This window comes from Panulirus ornatus, chromosome 18, assembly GCF_036320965.1.
Source record: "Panulirus ornatus isolate Po-2019 chromosome 18, ASM3632096v1, whole genome shotgun sequence".
Lineage (NCBI taxonomy): Eukaryota > Metazoa > Arthropoda > Malacostraca > Decapoda > Palinuridae > Panulirus > Panulirus ornatus.
In genome coordinates, this window is record NC_092241.1 from 45131163 (window position 1) to 45152293 (window position 21131).

Sequence of the window (21131 nt, forward strand, 5' to 3'; positions counted from 1 at the left end):
AGGAGAGATGGCCAGAGAGCGTTACTGGATTACGTGTTAATTGACAGGCGCGCGAAAAAGAGACTTTTGGATGTTAATGTGCTGTGAGGTGCAACTGGAGGGATGTCTGATCATTATCTTATGGAGGCTAAGGTGAAGATTTGTATGGGTTTTCAGAAAAGAAGAGTGAATGTTGGGGTGAAGAGGGTGGTGAGAGTAAGTGAGCTTGAGAAGGAGACCTGTGTGAGGAAGTACCAGGAGAGACTGAGTACAGAATGGAAAAAGGTGAGAACAATGGAAGCAAGGGGAGTGGGGGAGGAATGGGATGTATTTAGGGAATCAGTGATGGATTGCGCAAAAGATGCTTGTGGCATGAGAAGAGTGGGAGGTGGGTTGACTAGAAAGGGTAGTGAGTGGTGGGATGAAGAAGTAAGAGTATTAGTGAAAGAGAAGAGAGAGGCATTTGGACGATTTTTGCAGGGAAAAAATGCAATTGAGTGGGAGATGTATAAAAGAAAGGGACAGGAGGTCAAGAGAAAGGTGCAAGAGGTGAAAAAAAGGGCAAATGAGAGTTGGGGTGAGAGAGTATCAGTAAATTTTAGGGAGAATAAAAAGATGTTCTGGAAGGAGGTAAATAAAGTGCGTAAGACAAGGGAGCAAATGGGAACTTCAGTGAAGGGCACAAATGGGGAGGTGATGACAAGTAGTGGTGATGTGAGAAGGAGATGGAGTGAGTATTTTGAAGGTTTGTTGAATGTGTTTGATGATAGAGTGGCAGATATAGGGTGTTTTGGTCGAGGTGGTGTGCAAAGTGAGAGGGTTAGGGAAAATGATTTGGTAAACAGAGAAGAGGTAGTGAAAGCTTTGCGGAAGATGAAAGCCGGCAAGGCAGCAGGTTTGGATGGTATTGCAGTGGAATTTATTAAAAAAGGGGGTGACTGTATTGTTGACTGGTTGGTAAGGTTATTTAATGTATGTATGACTCATGGTGAGGTGCCTGAGGATTGGCAGAATGCGTGCATAGTGCCATTGTACAAAGGCAAAGGGGATAAGAGTGAGTGCTCAAATTACAGAGGTATAAGTTTGTTGAGTATTCCTGGTAAATTATATGGGAGGGTATTGATTGAGAGGGTGAAGGCATGTACAGAGCATCAGATTGGGGAAGAGCAGTGTGGTTTCAGAAGTGGTAGAAGATGTGTAGATCAGGTGTTTGCTTTGAAGAGTGTATGTGAGAAATACTTAGAAAAGCAAATGGATTTGTATGTAGCATTTATGGATCTGGAGAAGGCATATGATAGAGTTGATAGAGATGCTCTGTGGAAGGTATTAAGAATATATGGTGTGGGAGGAAAGTTGTTAGAAGCAGTGAAAAGTTTTTATCGAGGATGTAAGGCATGTGTTCGTGTAGGAAGAGAGGAAAGTGATTGGTTCTCAGTGAATGTAGGTTTGCGGCAGGGGTGTGTGATGTCTCCATGGTTCTTTAATTTGTTTATGGATGGGGTTGTTAGGGAGGTAAATGCATATATATATATATCCTTCCTTCTTTCGGAAAAAAAAAAAAGAAGGGGGCCAGGTGAGGATATTCCCTCTAAGGCCCAGTCCTCTGTTCTTAACGCTACCTTGCTAATGCGGGAAATGGTGAATAGTATGAAAAAAAAAAATATATATATATATATATATATATATATATATATATATATATATATATATATATATATATATATATTTTTTTTTTTTTTTTTTTTTTTTATACTTTGTCGCTGTCTCCCGCGTTTGCGAGGTAGCGCAAGGAAACAGACGAAAGAAATGGCCCCCCCCCCATACACATGTACATACACACGTCCACACACGCAAATATACATACCTACACAGCTTTCCATGGTTTACCCCAGACGCTTCACATGCCTTGCTTCAATCCACTGACAGCACGTCAACCCCTGTATACCACATGACTCCAATTCACTCTATTTCTTGCCCTCCTTTCACCCTCCTGCATGTTCAGGCCCCGATCACACAAAATCTTTTTCACTCCATCTTTCCACCTCCAATTTGGTCTCCCTCTTCTCCTCGTTCCCTCCACCTCCGACACATATATCCTCTTGGTCAATCTCTCCTCACTCATTCTCTCCATGTGCCCAAACCATTTCTAAACACCCTCTTCTGCTCTCTCAACCACGCTCTTTTTATTTCCACACATCTCTCTTACCCTTACGTTACTTACTCGATCAAACCACCTCACACCACACATTGTCCTCAAACATCTCATTTCCAGCACATCCATCCTCCTGCGCACAACTCTATCCATAGCCCACGCCTCGCAACCATACAACATTGTTGGAACTACTATTCCTTCAAACATACCCATTTTTGCTTTCCGGGATAATGTTCTCGACTTCCACACATTTTTCAAGGCTCCCAAAATTTTCGCCCCCTCCCCCACCCTATGATCCACTTCCGCTTCCATGGTTCCATCCGCTGACAGATCCACTCCCAGATATCTAAAACACTTCACTTCCTCCAGCCTCTCACCATTCAAACTCACCTCCCAATTGACTTGACCCTCAACCCTACTGTACCTAATAACCTTGCTCTTATTCACATTTACTCTTAACTTTCTTCTTCCACACACTTTTCCAAACTCCGTCACCAGCTTCTGCAGTTTCTCACATGAATCCGCCACCAGCGCTGTATCATCAGCGAACAACAACTGACTCACTTCCCAAGCTCTCTCATCCCCAACAGACTTCATACTTGCCCCTCTTTCCAAAACTCTTGCATTTACCTCCCTAACAACCCCATCCATAAACAAATTAAACAACCATGGAGACATCACACACCCCTGCCGCAAACCTACATTCACTGAGAACCAATCACTTTCCTCTCTTCCTACACGTACACATGCCTTACATCCTCGATAAAAACTTTTCACTGCTTCTAACAACTTGCCTCCCACACCATATATTCTTAATACCTTCCACAGAGCATCTCTATCAACTCTATCATATGCCTTCTCCAGATCCATAAATGCTACATACAAATCCATTTGCTTTTCTAAGTATTTCTCACATACATTCTTCAAAGCAAACACCTGATCCACACATCCTCTACCACTTCTGAAACCACACTGCTCTTCCCCAATCTGATGCTCTGTACATGCCTTCACCCTCTCAATCAATACCCTCCCATATAATTTACCAGGAATACTCAACAAACTTATACCTCTGTAATTTGAGCACTCACTCTTATCCCCTTTGCCTTTGTACAATGGCACTATGCAAGCATTCCGCCAATCCTCAGGCACCTCACCATGAGTCATACATACATTAAATAACCTTACCAACCAGTCAACAATACAGTCACCCCCTTGTTTAATAAATTCCACTGCAATACCATCCAAACCTGCTGCCTTGCCGGCTTTCATCTTCCGCAAAGCTTTTACTACCTCTTCTCTGTTTATCATATTTTTTTTTTTTTATACTTTGTCGCTGTCTCCCGCGTTTGCGAGGTAGCGCAAGGAAACAGACGAAAGAAATGGCCCAACCCCCCCCATACACATGTATATACATACGTCCACACACGCAAATATACATACCTACACAGCTTTCCATGGTTTACCCCAGACGCTTCACATGCCTTGATTCAATCCACTGACAGCACGTCAACCCCGGTATACCACATCGCTCCAATTCACTCTATTCCTTGCCCTCCTTTCACCCTCCTGCATGTTCAGGCCCCGATCACACAAAATCTTTTTCACTCCATCTTTCCACCTCCAATCTGGTCTCCCTCTTCTCCTCGTTCCCTCCACTTTACCAAACTCAGAAGCTGGTGACTGAGTTTGGAAAAGTGTGTGGAAGAAGAAAGTTGAGAGTAAATGTGAATAAGAGCAAGGTTATTAGGTACAGTAGGGTTGAGGGTCAAGTCAATTGGGAGGTGAGTTTGAATGGAGAAAAGCTGGAGGAAGTGAAGTGTTTTAGATATCTGGGAGTGGATCTGGCAGCGGATGGAACCATGGAAGCGGAAGTGGATCATAGGGTGGGGGAGGGGGCGAAAATCCTGGGGGCCTTGAAGAATGTGTGGAAGTCGAGAACATTATCTCCGAAAGCAAAAATGGGTATGTTTGAAGGAATAGTGGTTCCAACAATGTTATATGGTTGCGAGGCGTGGGCTATAGATAGAGTTGTGCGCAGGAGGATGGATGTGCTGGAAATGAGATGTTTGAGGACAATGTGTGGTGTGAGGTGGTTTGATCGAGTAAGTAACGTAAGGGTAAGAGAGATGTGTGGAAATAAAAAGAGCGTGGTTGAGAGAGCAGAAGAGGGTGTTTTGAAATGGTTTGGGCACATGGAGAGAATGAGTGAGGAAAGATTGACCAAGAGGATATATGTGTCGGAGGTGGAGGGAACGAGGAGAAGAGGGAGACCAAATTGGAGGTGGAAAGATGGAGTGAAAAAAATTTTGTGTGATCGGGGCCTGAACATGCAGGAGGGTGAAAGGAGGGCAAGGAATACAGTGAATTGGAGCGATGTGGTATACCGGGGTTGACGTGCTGTCAGTGGATTGAATCGGGGCATGTGAAGCGTCTGGGGTAAACCATGGAAAGCTGTGTAGGTATGTATATTTGCATGTGTGGACGTATGTATATACATGTGTATGGGGGTGAGTTGGGCCATTTCTTTCGTCTGTTTCCTTGCGCTACCTCGCAAACGCGGGAGACAGCGACAAAGTATAATAAAAAAAAAATAATAAATATATATTTCACTCTTCTTTTCTGAAAACCCTTACAAATCTTCACCTTAGCCTCCACAAGATAATGATCAGACATCCCTCCAGTTGCACCTCTCAGCACATTAACATCCAAAAGCCTCTCTTTCGCGCACCTGTCAATTAACACGTAACCCAATAACGCTCTCTGGCCATCTCTCCTACTTACATAAGTTTTTTTTTTTTTTTCGGTCTCCCGCGTTTGCGAGGTAGCGCAAGGAAACAGACGAAAGAAATGGCCCAACCCACCCCCATACACATGTATATACATACGTCCAAACACGCAAAATATACATACCTACACAGCTTTCCATGGTTTACCCCAGACGCTTCACATTCCCCGATTCAATCCACTGACATCACGTCAACCCCGGTATACCACATCGATCCAATTCACTCTATTCCTTGCCCTCCTTTCACCCTCCTGCATGTTCAGGCCCCGATCACACAAAATCTTTTTCACTCCATCTTTCCACCTCCAATTTGGTCTCCCTCTTCTCCTCGTTCCCTCCACCTCCGACACATATATCCTCTTGGTCAATCTTTCCTCACTCATTCTCTCCATGTGCCCAAACCATTTCAAAACACCCTCTTCTGCTCTCTCAACCACGCTCTTTTTATTTCCACACATCTCTCTTACCCTTACGTTACTTACTCGATCAAACCACCTCACACCACACATTGTCCTCAAACATCTCATTTCCAGCACATCCATCCTCCTGTGCACAACTCTATCCATAGTCCACGCCTCGCAACCATACAACATTGTTGGAACCACTATTCCTTCAAACATACCCATTTTTGCTTTCCGAGATAATGTTCTCGACTTCCAGACATTCTTCAAGGCTCCCAGAATTTTCGCCCCCTCCCCCACCCTATGATCCACTTCCGCTTCCATGGTTCCATCCGCTGCCAGATCCACTCCCAGATATCTAAAACACTTCACTTCCTCCAGTTTTTCTCCATTCAAACTCACCTCCCAATTGACTTGACCCTCAACCCTACTGTACCTAATAACCTTGCTCTTATTCACATTTACTCTTAACTTTCTTCTTTCACACACTTTACCAAACTCAGTCACCAGCTTCTGCAGTTTCTCACATGAATCAGCCACCAGCGCTGTATCATCAGCGAACAACAACTGACTCACTTCCCAAGCTCTCTCATCCCCAACAGACTTCATCCTTCCCCTCTTTCCAAAACTCTTGCATTCACCTCCCTAACAACCCCATCCATAAAGAAATTAAACAACCATGGAGACATCACACACCCCTGCCGCAAACCTACATTCACTGAGAACCAATCACTTTCCTCTCTTCCTACACGTACACATGCCTTACATCCTCGATAAAAACTTTTCACTGCTTCTAACAACTTGCCTCCTACACCATATATTCTTAATACCTTCCACAGAGCATCTCTATCAACTCTAACATATGCCTTCTCCAGATCCATAAATGCTACATACAAATCCATTTGCTTTTCTAAGTATTTCTCACATACATTCTTCAAAGCAAACACCTGATCCACACATCCTCTACCACTTCTGAAACCACACTGCTCTTCCCCAATCTGATGCTCTGTACATGCCTTCACCCTCTCAATCAATACCCTCCCATATAATTTACCAGGAATACTCAACAAACTTATACCTCTGTAATTTGAGCACTCACTCATCCCCTTTGCCTTTCTACAATGGCACTATGCACGCATTCCGCCAATCCTCAGGCACCTCACCGTGAGTCATACATACATTAAATAACCTTACCAACCAGTCAACAATACAGTCACCCCCTTTTTTAATAAATTCCACTGCAATACCATCCAAACCTGCTGCCTTGCCGGCTTTCATCTTCCGCAAAGCTTTTACTACCTCTTCTCTGTTTACCAAATCATTTTCCCTAACCCTCTCACTTTGCACACCACCTCGACCAAAACACCCTATATCTGCCACTCTATCATCAAACACATTCAACAAACCTTCAAAATACTCACTCCATCTCCTTCTCACATCACCACTACTTGTTATCACCTCCCCATTTGTGCCCTTCACTGAAGTTCCCATTTGCTCCCTTGTCTTACGCACTTTATTTACCTCCTTCCAGAACATCTTTTTATTCTCCCTAAAATTTAATGATACTCTCTCACCCCAACTCTCATTTGCCCTTTTTTTCACCTCTTGCACCTTTCTCTTGACCTCCTGTCTCTTTCTTTTATACGTCTCCCACTCAACTGCATTTTTTCCCTGCAAAAATCGTCCAAATGCCTCTCTCTTCTCTTTCACTAATACTCTTACTTCTTTTTAAACCAGGTATTCCCAATCATCAGTCCTTTTTCAGCACATAAATCTACAAGCTCTTCACCATTTCAATTTACAACACTGAACACCCCATGTATACCAATTATTCCCTCAACTGCCACATTACTCACCTTTGCATTCAAATCACCCATCACTATAACCCGGTCTCGTGCATCAAAACCACTAACACACTCATTCAGCTGCTCCCAAAACACTTGCCTCTCATGATCTCTCTTCTCATGTCCAGGTGCATATGCACCAATAATCACCCATCTCTCTCCATCAACTTTCAGTTTCACCCATATTAATCGAGAATTTACTTTCTTACATTCTCTCACATACTCCCACAACTCCTGTTTCAGGAGTACTGCTACTCCTTCCCTTGCTCTTGTCCTCTCACTAACCCCTGATTTTACTCCCAAGACATTCCCAAACCACTCTTCCCCTTCACCCTTGAGCTTCGTTTCACTCAGAGCCAAAACATCCAGGTTCCTTTCCTCAAACATACTACCTATCTCTCCTTTTTTCACATCTTGGTTACATCCACACACATTTAGGCACCCCAATCTGAGCCTTCGAGGAGGATGAGCACTCCCCGCGTGACTCCTTCTTCTGTTTCTCATTTTTAGAAAGTTAAAAAAATACAAGGAGGAGAGGATTTCTGGCCCCCCGCTCCCGTCCCCTCTAGTCGCTTTCTACGACACGCGAGGAATGCGTGGGAAGTATTCTTTCACCCCTATCCCCAGGGATAATATACATATATATATACACACAATGTTATATGGTTGCGAGGCGTGGGCTATGGATAGAGTTGTGCGCAGGAGGATGGACGTGCTGGAAATGAGATGTTTGAGGAAAGTGTGTGGTGTGAGGTGGTTTGATCGAGTAAGTAACGTAAGGGTAAGAGAGATGTGTGGAAATAAAAAGAGCGTGGTTGAGAGAGCAGAAGAGGGTGTTTTGAAGTGGTTTGGGCACATGGAGAGAATGAGTGAGGCAAGATTGACCAAGAGGATATATGTGTCGGAGGTGGAGGGAAGGAGGAGAAGAGGGAGACCAAATTGGAGGTGGAAAGATGGAGTGAAAAAGATTTTGTGTGATCGGAGCCTGAACATGCAGGAGGGTGAGAGGAGGGCGGGGAATAGAGTGAATTGGAGCGATGTGGTATACCGGGGTTGACGTGCTGTCAGTGGATTGAATCAAGGCATGTGAAGCGTCTGGGGTAAACCATGGAAAGCTGTGTAGGTATGTATATTTGCGTGTGTGGACGTATGTATATCTATGTGTATGGGGGGGGGGGGGGCATTTCTTTCGTCTGTTTCCTTGCGCTACCTGGCAAACGCGGGAGACAGCGACAAAGTATAATAAATAAATAAATATACACACACACACACATACACACACACACGCACATATACACACACACACACATACATATATATACATATGAAAAGTGTAAGAAACAATTTAGAAAACTGAAACTTCTAGCATGAAATGAAATGAAAAAAATGAATGTCACATAATGGTTCAACCTCTGGCTATGGAAAAAGGAAATGTCTAATTTATTTACACAAACGTCAATAGCAGTTCTCATCAATTTAACCACTGTATCAATAAGCTTCAAATGTCCAAGCTACCCTTTTTCCAATTTCACTATTTTCTTGTCAAAGCACCATGTATGAAAACTATCACTCCAGTAACACAACTATAAACATTTACTTCCACTTTAAAAAAAAGTTCTGGGGAAGTCTGTCTCGATACACTGCGGGACACTCTACCACCTGGCGAGGTTTGTGTTGCAATGGTTCTTGATTCACAAACGTAGTAGCATCACTGGTGGGCCAAGGTAGTTCCATTGGGGTGAAGAGGGTGGTGAGAGTAAGTGAGCTTGGGAAGGAGACTTGTGTGAGGAAGTACCAGGAGACTGAGTACAGAATGGAAAAAGGTGAGAACAATGGAAGTAAGGGGAGTGGGGGAGGAATGGGATGTATTTAGGGAATCAGTGATGGATTGCGCAAAAGATGCTTGTGGCATGAGAAGAGTGGGAGGTGGGTTGATTAGAAAGGGTAGTGAGTGGAGTGGTGGGTTGAAGAAGTAAGATTATTAGTGAAAGAGAAGAGAGAGGCATTTGGACGATTTTTGCAGGGAAAAAATGAAATTGAGTGGGAGATGTATAAAAGAAAGAGACAGGAGGTCAAGAGAAAGGTGCAAGAGGTGAAAAAGAGGGCACATGAGAGTTGGGGTGAGAGAGTATCATTAAATTTTAGGGAGAATAAAAAGATGTTCTGGAAGGAGGTAAATAAAGTGCGTAAGACAAGGGAGCAAATGGGAACTTCAGTGAAGGGCGCAAATGGGGAGGTGATAACAAGTAGTGGTGATGTGAGAAGGAGATGGAGTGAGTATTTTGAAGGTTTGTTGAATGTGTTTGATGATAAGAGTGGCAGATATAGGGTGTTTTGGTCGAGGTGGTGTGCAAAGTGAGAGGGTTAGGGAAAATGATTTGGTAAACAGAGAAGAGGTAGTAAAAGCTTTGCGGAAGATGAAAGCCGGCAAGGCAGCAGGTTTGGATGGTATTGCAGTGGAATTTATTAAAAAAGGGGGTGACTGTATTGTTGACTGGTTGGTAAGGTTATTTAATGTATGTATGACTCATGGTGAGGTGCCTGAGGATTGGCGGAATGCGTGCATAGTGCCATTGTACAAGGGCAAAGGGGATAAGAGTGAGTGCTCAAATTACAGAGGTATAAGTTTGTTGAGTGTTCCTGGGAAATTGTATGGGAGGGTATTGATTGAGAGGGTGAAGGCATGTACAGAGCATCAGATTGGGGAAGAGCAGTGTGGTTTCAGAAGTGGTAGAGGATGTGTGGATCAGGTGTTTGCTTTGATGAATGTATGTGAGAAATACTTAGAAAAGCAAATGGATTTGTATGTAGCATTTATGGATCTGGAGAAGGCATATGATAGAGTTGATAGAGATGCTCTGAGGAAGGTATTAAGAATATATGGTGTGGGAGGCAAGTTGTTAGAAGCGGTGAAAAGTTTTTATCGAGGATGTAAGGCGTGTGTACGTGTAGGAAGAGAGGAAAGTGATTGGTTCTCAGTGAATGTAGGTTTGCGGCAGGGGTGTGTGATGTCTCCATGGTTGTTTAATTTGTTTATGGATGGGGTTGTTAGGGAGGTGAATGCAAGAGTTTTGGAAAGAGGGGCAAGTATGAAGTCTGTTGGGGACGAGAGAGCTTGGGAAGTGAGTCAGTTGTTGTTCGCTGATGATACAGCGCTGGTGGCTGATTCATGTGAGAACTGCAGAAGCTGGTGACTGAGTTTGGTAAAGTGTGTGAAAGAAGAAAGTTAAGAGTAAATGTGAATAAGAGCAAGGTTATTAGGTACAGTAGGGTTGAGGGTCAAGTCAATTGGGAGGTAAGTTTGAATGGAGAAAAACTGGAGGAAGTAAAGTGTTTTAGATATCTGGGAGTGGATCTGGCAGCGGATGGAACCATGGAAGCGGAAATGAATCATAGGGTGGGGGAGGGGGCGAAAATTCTGGGAGCCTTGAAGAATGTGTGGAAGTCGAGAACATTATCTCCGAAAGCAAAAATGGGTATGTTTGAAGGAATAGTGGTTCCAACAATGTTGTATGGTTGCGAGGCGTGGGCTATGGATAGAGTTGTGCGCAGGAGGATGGATGTGCTGGAAATGAGATGTTTGAGGACAATGTGTGGTGTGAGGTGGTTTGATCGAGTAAGTAACGTAAGGGTGAGAGAGATGTGTGGAAATAAAAAGAGCATGGTTGAGAGAGCAGAAGAGGGTGTTTTGAAATGGTTTGGGCACATGGAGAGAATGAATGAGGAAAGATTGACCAAGAGGATATAAGTGTCGGAGGTGGAGGGAATGAGGAGAAGTGGGAGACCAAATTGGAGGTGGAAAGATGGAGTGAAAAAGATTTTGTGTGATCGGGGCCTGAACATGCAGGAGGGTGAAAGGAGGGCAAGGAATAGAGTGAATTGGATCGATGTGGCATACCGGGGTTGACGTGCTGTCAGTGGGTTGAATCAGGGCATGTGAAGCGTCTGGGGTAAACCATGGAAAGCTGTGTAGGTATGTATATTTGCGTGTGTGGACATATGTATATACATGTGTATGGGGGTGGGTTGGGCCATTTCTTTCGTCTGTTTCCTTGCGCTACCTCGCAAACGCGGGAGACAGCAACAAAGCAAAAAAAAAAAAAAAAAAGTGTATATGTTGAAATGTATAGGTATGTATATGTGTGTGTGGACGTGTATGTATATACATGTGTATGTAGGTGGGTTACGCCATTCTTTCATCTGTTTCCTTGAGCTACTTCGCTAACGCAGGAGACAGGAATGGATGAAAGCAGCAAGTATGAATATGTACATGTGTATATATGTATATGTCTTTGTGTGTATAAGTATGTATACGCTGAAATGTATAGGTATGTATACATGCGTGTGTGGGCATTTATGTATACATATGTGTCTGTGGGTGGGTTGGCCATTCTTTCATCTGTTTCCTTGCACTACCTCGCTAACATAGGAGACAGCGGCAAAGTATAAAAAAATTATGCCTGAGGATTGGCGGAATGCATGCATAGTGCCATTGTACAAAGGCAAAAGAGATAAAGGTGAATGTTCAAATTACAGAGGTATGAGTTTGTTGAGTATTCCTGGGAGATCATATGGGAGGGTATTGATTGAGAGGGTCAAGGCATGTACAGAACATCAGACTGGGGAAGAGCACTGTGGTTTCAGAAGTGGTACAGGATGTGTGGATCAGGTGTTTGCTTTAAAGAATATATGTGAGAAATACTTTGAAAAACAAATGGATTTGTATGTACCATTCATGGATCTGGTGGAATATGATAAGAGCTGACAGAGATGCTCTGTAGAAGGTATCAAGAGTATATGGTGTGGGAGGTAAGTTGCTAGAAGCAGTGAAAAGTTTCTATCAACAATGTAAGGCATGTGTACAAGTAGAAAGAGAGGAAAGTGATTGTTTCTCAGTGAATGTCGGTTTGTGGCAAGGGTGCGTGATGTCTCCATGGTTGTTTAATTTGTTTATGGATGGGGTTGTTAGGGAGGTGAATGCAAAAGAGAGGGGCAAGTATGCAGTTTCCTGTGGATAAGAGGGCTTGGGAAGTGAGTTAGTTGTCATTCGCTGATGATACAACTGGTGGCTGATTCGGGTGAGAAACAGCAGAAGCTGGTGAATGAGTTGGTAGAGTTTGTGAAAGAAGAAAGCCGAGAGTAAATGTGAAAAAGAGCAAGGTTATTAGGTTCAGTAGCATTAAAGAAAAGTAAATTGGGAGGTAAGTCTTAATGGAGAAAAACTGTAAGTGAAGTGATTTAGATATCTGGGAGTGGATTTGGCAGCGGATGAAACCATGGAAGTGTAAGAGAGTCACAGGGTGGGCAAAGGTTCTGGGAGCGCTGAAGAATGTATGGAAGGCAAGAACGTTATCTCTGAGCAAAAATGGGTATGTTTGAAGGAATAGTGGTTCCAACAATGTTATATGGTTGTGAGGCATGGGCTACAGATAGGTCAGTGTGGAGGAGGGTGGATGTGTTGGAAATGAGAAGTGCAATATGTGGTGAGGTGGTTTGATCGAGTAAGTAATAAAAGGGTAAGAGAGATGCAAGGTAATAAAAAGAGTGTGGTTGAAAGAGCAGAAGAGGGTGTGTTGAAATAGTTTGGTCACATGGAGAGAATGAGTGAGGAGGTGGTGTGAGGTGGTTTGATCGAGTAAGTAATAAAAGGGTAAGAGAGATGCAAGGTAATAAAAAGAGTGTAGTCAAGAGAGCAGAAGAGGGTGTGTTGAAATAGTTTGGTCACATGGAGAGAATGAGTGAGGAGAGACTGACCAAGAGGATATATGTGTCTGAGGTAAGGGAACAAGAAGTGGGAGAACAAATTGAAGGTGGAAGGATGGAGTGGAAAAGATTTTGAGTGATCGGGGCCTGAACATACAACAGGAGGGTGAAAGGAGTGAAAGAAATTGAATGAATTGGAACTATGTAGTATACCAGGATCAACGTGCAGTCAGTGGATTGAACCAGGGCATGTGAAGTGTCTGGGGTAAACCATGCAAAGTTTTGTGGGGCCTAGATGTGGAAAGGGAGCTGTGGTTTCGGTGCATTACACATGACAGCTAGAGACTGAGTGTGAACGAATGTAGCCTTTGTTGTCTTTTCCTAGCACTCCCTCATGCATGCAGGGGGGTGCCATTTCATGTGTGGCGGGGTGGTGACAGGAATGGCTGAAGGCAGCAATTATGAATATGTACATGTGTATATATGTACATGCCTTTGTATGTATATGTATGTATACGTTGAAATGTTATTTTATTATACTTTGTCACTGTCTCCTGAATTTGCGAGGTAGCACAAGGAAACAGACAAAAGAATGGCCCAAACCACCCACATATACATGTATATATATAAATGCCTACATACACACATACATACCTACACATTTCAACGTGTGCATACACAGACATATACATATATACACATGTACATATTCATACATGCTGCCTCCATCCATTCCCGCCACACATGAAATGGCACCTCCCTACCCCTGCGTGTGTGCGAGGTAGAGCTAGGAAAAGACAACAAAGGCCACATTTGTTCACACTCAGTCTCTAGCTGTCATGTGTAATGCACCGAAACCAAAGCTCCCTATCCACATCCAGGCCCCATAGACCTTTCTAAGGTCTACCCCACACGTTTCACATGCCCTGGTTCAGTCCACTAATAGCACATCCACCGCAATATACCATATTGTTCCAATTCACTCTATTCCTTGCACACCTCTCACCCTCTGGTATGTTCAGGCCATAATTGCCCAAAATCTTTTTCACTCTGTCCTTGTTCACTAAACAAAGAGTTTGCAGTGTTGTCCAAGAGAAACAGAACCTAAAACTGTCCTGAATCCTGGGTACAGAATCCAATGAATTATGAAGGAGCTCAGTACCAAAAGCCAGGGAACAATGACATTGTTGCCAAGTGGAGGATGTTGATTGGTCGGTGGTGTACCCTGGCCGATAGTATCCCACTAGCATCAAACAGACGGACAGCAAGGGATGAGAGATATTTACCTCACTACAAAGCAGTGGGTTAAATGGTTTATAATCCCCAGGGATCCTTGAGATCCTCTCAAGGCTTGCAGGAAGAACCAACACTGGAAAGAAAAAGACTCTAAAGGGACTAAATGATGAAGGACTTGAATATGATATAAATTACTGTTCTACTGGAGAAGAAAAACAGCAGTTATGGGATTTCACGTACAATAAACCTATGATGCAGAGGAAAGACACAGTAAAGTAGTTGCACATGACAAAAGAAATCACAAAAGAATAAACAGATTTGTGCAATACATGTTATCATAATTTTCCTTCTCAATTTTATAATCATCAGGTTATCCCATCTTCACAAGGTAGCACCAAACACTGAGAAATATTGGCCTCACTCATACATGTCACATCACATATCAATTACAAAAAAAAATTTTGCTTTTTACAGTGGAAGTTTTGGATACAAATGAAGAGATAAGATCAACTGAAGTGATTTTGATAAATACCTTGGCATTTCGATTTTCACTCTTGTTTTCAGTGCACTGTCGGGAAATGTGGCCACTCTTGTTACAAACATAGCAGGTACGCTCAGGCTCAGGGCAGTCACGAGCTATGTGCCCCATCTTTGAGCAGTTGTAACATGAAGCTGAAAATAAAATATTCCATATTAACTTTACACCAAATCTTATGACTAGGTATCCACTGTACCTACTTAACCTAGTAAGATTCTTTTCTCAGAGTTAAACGTTCTATGTTCCAGTTACCTACTTAACCTAGTAAGATTCTTTTCTCAGAGTTAAACATTCTATGTTCCAATTACCTACTTAAACCAAAGATTCTTTTCCCAGAGTTAAGCATTCTATGTTCCAGTCAAGTACCAATCATTTTCAGCCAACAATTTTTCAATATATAGTATAATTTTTTCTTTTTTCATACTTCGTCACTGCTTTCCATGTTAGCAAGGTAGCACCACGAAACAGACGAAGAAAGACAAATCCACTCTCATACACATATAAACATGTATCCACATATACATATATGTATATCTATCAATTCTATTATACTTAATCGCCATCTCCCGCGTCAGAGAAGTAGCACAAGGAAACAAGACAAGGAATGGCCCAACCTACCCACGTACACATGCATATACATAAACGCCCATACACACATATATACATACATATACATTTCAACGTATACATACATATACATATAGTAATACAAACATGTGTGTGCCCCATGTTCGTATGTATGTCCCTTGTGTGTTTATCGTGTAAGCAATGTTTTATGTTATACGATGGCGGAGTGGGGGCCAGGGCCTCTGTTATCTCGGCTTGGGCTTCACTTCCCTGGCTGGGTCATCAATCCAGTTAAACTCAACACCTAAGCCTGTTGTCTTTCCCATGGTTTGAAATCATACCTGGAATATTGAATGTTAAGTGTTAACATAAATGATTTGAGCCCGATTAATGTGATTCTGTTATTTTGTACTCTTTATTTCTTAGATTATAAGTAGTTTTAATGCTGGTGTTGGATTCAATCCCATAACTCTATAGTGTTATCTGTGAGCGTAACTGACGATCCTTTCCGGAAGAAGGATCTGTAACATAGAATTGGCGACCTCACCAGGATTTTTCTTGCCTTAAAAGAATCTCTTTCCTCGATTTGTTAATCATGCCATTGACCAGTGACGCTGATGTTGAACATTTCTGTCAATCTCAGCCCTCTCCCGATGACATTAGATCTTTAACAACTTATGAGTTGAAGCTTGTTGCAGATAGGCTAGGAGTGATTTATGACCAGAATGATCATAAAGTACAGTTGGAGACTATATTAATAAATCAGTTGGCAAGCAGATCGCAGGTGCCGAACCAGATGTTCAAATTAGTGTCGACAATACTGACCCATCATCGAGGTCAGCCGAAGCCTTGATCCCTCCCCATCTCTCTAGTGATGTTAATGTTAATCCCAAATACTTGCAGTTCCAACTACGGATCGTTAAGACTTAGACAGAGAACAAGCTAAGATTAAAGCATAAGTGCAACTGGAAGAAGAGGAGACTGAACAAGCTAGGCTAGCATTAGAACAAGAAAAATTATGACAGGGCACGCCACGACCAGAACCAGTGTTGTCTCATCTGAAAAATGTAAGTGTTGTACCAAAGTTCTGTGAAAATGATGTGACTCAATTTTTCCATAAGTTTGAACAGGCTGCCCATCAGCTTTCTTGGCCAAAGTCGTCTTGGACGACTGTGTTAAGTCCTCTAATTGTTGATAAGGCCAAGTCCGCATACACCACATTGTGTAGTGACAGGTGTACTGATAATGAGGTCGTGAAGCAGGCAGAGCTGAAAGCTGATCAATTAAATCCGGAAGCATACCAACTCAAGTTCAGAGCTAAGAATAAGCGTCCTAATCAAACCTACGAAGAATACTTTCATGAAAAGGTCAGCTTATAAGCGCAGTGGATACGCTCCGAACAAGTTTATGATTTTGAGGTGGTTTCAGAATTAATAGTGCTCGAGGAATGTAAGGACGGTGTACCCCATGATGTACTGAGGCACTTGGTTATCAAAGAGGCGAGGTCTGTTCAGAAGGCTGGGGAACTAGCAGGCGAGTATGTCCTACATCTTAAACTTGACGCAGAGAGATGTTCAAAGTGTTTTGATGGCAAAGGAAAATCCAAAAATCATGTAACCCCACGTGAATCTGCTCCCTTGCCGGTAACTCTCAAGAGACAGGGGAACAACTCTAAAAGTTAAGGTTTGTTCTAAATGTGGCAAGGTTGGGCACCAGGTGAGGGAGTGCTGGGCTAGGGTAAAGGAATCCAGGGACTCTACCCAGGGTAGGCCAGTGAGTCTCTTCTCAAATTTGGGGCTGCCTAGTAATGTAAGTGAGGCTATCCCTGCTCTTAGGAAAGTGAGGAGCTGCAAGAGTGGTAATCAGTCTGAAGTGAAGGATCTGTTTCATGGGAAATATGTGTTCCTGTCTAAGGGATATGTCAGTAGTGGTGGAACCCAAAGAAACGTGACTGTATTGCGGAATTCTTGCACGCAGCAATCCCTGATGTTGTATGGCTTGGTGCCAGTAGAAGAATCTAAGGACCAAGTCTTGCTAGATGGGCTGTTGGGTTTCAAGGCAGTTCCACTAGCTAATGTGAGTGTGGAAACTGATCCCCTGGCGGGTATTGCAGATTGGTTGCCTGTCTCAGGAGTGGACTTTGTGTTAGGCAATGACCTAGCGGGGGGGGAAACACGGGTCCAGCACCAGTGGTGATGGTGAGACTGGTGGAGTCTGCAGAGACAAAGCAACTTGAGGAAGAGGTACCAGGGGTATCCCCATGTGCGCAGTTACCTGGTCCATGTCCGCTAAGAAGGCAGGCTGTAGGCCAAAGGAGACGGAGCTTGAGGCGGAAAAACTGCAATCACTCTCTGAGAGTGAGACAAGTGAGGTGGAGCTGGGTGATACCTCCTTTGCTGGTTTAGACACTGAGCAAGAGTCCGCGGATGAGGCTGATGATTTGTCTCAGCAGAATCTGAAGAATTACAGAGAGCCAAACCAGTGTGAGAAATCGTTTGAGTCGGCTGAAGAATCAACTGATGGTTATTACCTTCAGGATGGGTTGCTAATGAGGAAATCGTTCCCGATGCCATGTAATGGGGAAGACAAAGAGTGGCAGGCAGTCCACCAGATTGTGGTGCCACGTCCCTACAGGAGGGAGATTTTGAAGCTTGCGCAAGACTCAAGCTTCACCAGTCATTTAGGGGTGAGAAAGACTCTGAACCAAGTGTGGCAGAATGTATGTTGGCCTGGTGTCCACTGGGATGTCGCTCAGTATGTAAAGATGTGTCATACATGTCAAGTGATGGGAAAGCCTACTCAGATGCTTAAGGCTGCTCCCTTAGTTCCTATTCCCCCATTTGAAGCTCAGTTTGACCAGGTCATAATTGCTTATCCTGAGGCAATACCATTATGAAGCATGAATGCCAAGGCTGCTGTCCGGGAGCTGCTTAGCTTCTTCACAAAGTTTAGACTTTCCAAAGAGGTGCAGTCTGATCGGGGATCCAATTTCATGTCCAGGACTTTTCAACAAACCCTGAGGGAGCTGGGTATCGGTATGATTACTTCCACTGCTTACCACCCTCAGAGTCAAGGCACACTGGAACATTACCATTCCATCCTAAACTCCATGCTTAAGAAGTACTGTGCTGACAACACTAAAGACTGGGATAAGGGACTCCCATTTCTTCTCTTCACCACAAGAGAGGTTCCTAACGAGTCTCTAGGTTTCTCCCCCCTTTGAGCTGATGTTTGCCCATGAGGTTCGAGAGCCTCTTAAGTTACTGAAAGACGTGTTGCTGAACAAGAGTGAGAGTGTTGGCCTCTTGGACTCCGTTAGCGAGTTAAAGGAGAAACTCCAATGTTGGGAAGCCGCTTGGATAAATCTTACAGAGACCTAGGTACGAATGAAGAGATGGTATGACAAATGTTCTCAATTGAGAAGGTTTGAGGTGGGGGATGAGGTGTTGCTTCTACTATCCAAGCCAGGACAACCCCTGGAAGCCCATTTCCAGGGTCCCTACACCATTATCCAGAGTGTAGGAGACTTAAATTACCTTGTCTCAACCCCCGACAGGAGCAGTGGTTGGAGATTATGCCACATCAAAATGATTACAGCATATTTCAATCATGGTCCTCTCCCCTTTGGAACCAAATGTGCCAGTCTGCAACATCCAATGTCCGGCGGTAGCTGTAGGTGATGAGGATGACAATGCAGCTGCAGAAGCCTTGGAGACCTGGGAACCAGACGGAGGCACGGACGGGAAGTGGGAGGCAAAACTTCTGCATCTAGCAGAGAAACGTGCAAATGTCTGCCCTGCTGTCAAAACACCCGGAGGTTTTCCGAAGCACACCTGGACAGACCTCGCTCACAAGTCATGATGTAGACATGGGAGATGCCAGGCGTGTCAAACTTGCTCTTTACCAAGTGAGTCCACAACGAGCAGCCATCCTTCAGAAGGAGATGAACTATATGCTGGAGCATGACCTGATTGAACCATGTCAGTTCCCCTGTTACTCTCTTACCCAAGCACGATGGGACCTATCGTTTCTGTATTGACTACCGCTGGGTTAATGGTATGATGAGAAGTGATAGTTACCCCCTACCGCGAGTAGAAGGCTGCATAGATGATGTCGGCAATAATCGGTCTGACATGACTAGACCTAAGGAAGGGGTACTGACAAATCAGATTAACGGAGAAAGCACAAGACATCAGTACCTTTGTAGTGTTAGGACGGACTTATAAGTGTAAAGTGATGCCTTTTGGCACTACGAATGCCCCAGCCACATTACAGCAGCTTATGGACATCCTCTTCAGATACTTGCCTGGCTGTGTCATCTACCTGGATGATATTGTGATATACAGTCATAGTTGGGACATCTACAGAGACTTGACAACGTTCTGACGGTCTTGAATGAGGCTAACCTTGTTCTCAATTGGGCTGTTTATCCCACTCTTAAGGTAAGAAAATTTCTCTTTGAGGAATTTTCTCCTTTAAGGAGTGGGGGTGTTATGAACATGTGTGAGCCCCATGTTCGTACGTGTGCCCCTTGTGTGTTTGTGGTGTAAGTGATGCTCTGTTATAGGATGGCAGAATGGGGGCCAGGGCCTCCATTATCTTAGCTTGGGTTTCACTTCCACAGCCAGGTCATCAATCCAATTATCCTCAACACTTAGGCCTGTTGTCTTTCCCACACCCAAGACACTAGACAGCCAAGGTCAAGAGCAGAGGTCATGTCGGGCCATCAATCCAATTACCCGCAACACTTGGGCCTGTCATTTGTCCCCAGCCCGAAGCACTAGACAGCTGAGGTCAAGAGAGGAGGTAACCTAGGAAATATGGCTTCCAATATATCGTCATTACCGTCAGGACAAGAGGAGGTTGGGCCTTGGGCAAATTGAGGGCCAGACCTGAGGACTCCAGCCAAAAGGAGTGGCACTATGAGCCACCCTCCTCCAATCACAGCTGGACCTTAGGACTCCAGCCAATCAGGAGTGGCACTATTAGCCACCCTCCTCCAATCACAGTTGGACCTTAAGCCTCTAGCCAATCAAGGGTGGCACTATGGATTACCCTTCTCCAATCCCACCTGAGACTAGGGCAGTAGGGTGGGGCAGGCCACTCCTGGCTCGCTCTTCTCTTCAAAAAAAAAACCTCTGATACCAGCTGGGCCACAATTCCTTAGCTACCCGCAGACTCAGTAGGTAAGTGGGTGTCCCCTCTGTCTCAAACCCGTAACCTATGATCACTGTAAAGTGACGCCATACTAAACTCTACACTATTGCACTGCCTCAGTCGTTTAGATCCAGGCATCATAGAGTATTGTAGCTTGTCATAGAAGTGTCCAACGAATAAGTGCATCTTAAATCATGTCTCTAAGAGTCAAGCTGTCATAAAAGGAAAGAGATCTCCTGGTTTGAAACCTTAACTGGAATACTGAATGTTAAATTCATCATAAATGATTTGTGCCCAATTAATAAGCTTCTGTTATTTTGTACTCTATTTCTTATAAGTAGTTTTAATACTGGTGCTTGATTTAATCCCATAACTCTAAGATAGTGTTATACACATGCGGAACTGACGATCCTTCCCAGTAGAAGGATCGGTAACAATATACACTCGTGCATATGCATACTTGCTGCCTTCATCCATTCCCATCACCACCCTGCCCCACATGAAATAGCATCCCCCAACCCACCCCACCACCAGCAAGGTAGCGCCAGGTAGAAAAAAAATAAATAAATAGAATAAAAAAAAGGCTACATTCGTTCACACTCAGTCTCTAGCTATCATGAGTAATGCACCAAAACCAAAGCTCCCTTTCCATATCCAGGCCCCACAGACCTTTCCATGGTTTAACCCAGATGCTTTGCATGCCCCACAGCACGTTGACCCCGTTGTACCACATCGTTCCAATTCACTCTAATCCTTGCATGCCTTTCAC

At 43.8% G+C, this 21131-nt stretch overlaps 1 protein-coding gene across 8 annotated transcripts in view; it reads right to left on the reverse strand.

Moving 5' to 3' along the window:
• Positions 1 to 21131, reverse strand: part of CNBP (CCHC-type zinc finger nucleic acid binding protein) — a 439472-nt gene that overhangs the window by 326929 nt on the left and 91412 nt on the right. For all 8 annotated transcript variants that reach the window (XM_071673026.1, XM_071673027.1, XM_071673025.1 and 5 more), the window contains one exon: positions 14633 to 14772. In XM_071673026.1, the coding sequence (XP_071529127.1) occupies positions 14633 to 14772 (140 nt within the window). The remainder of the gene's footprint in view (positions 1 to 14632; positions 14773 to 21131) is intronic.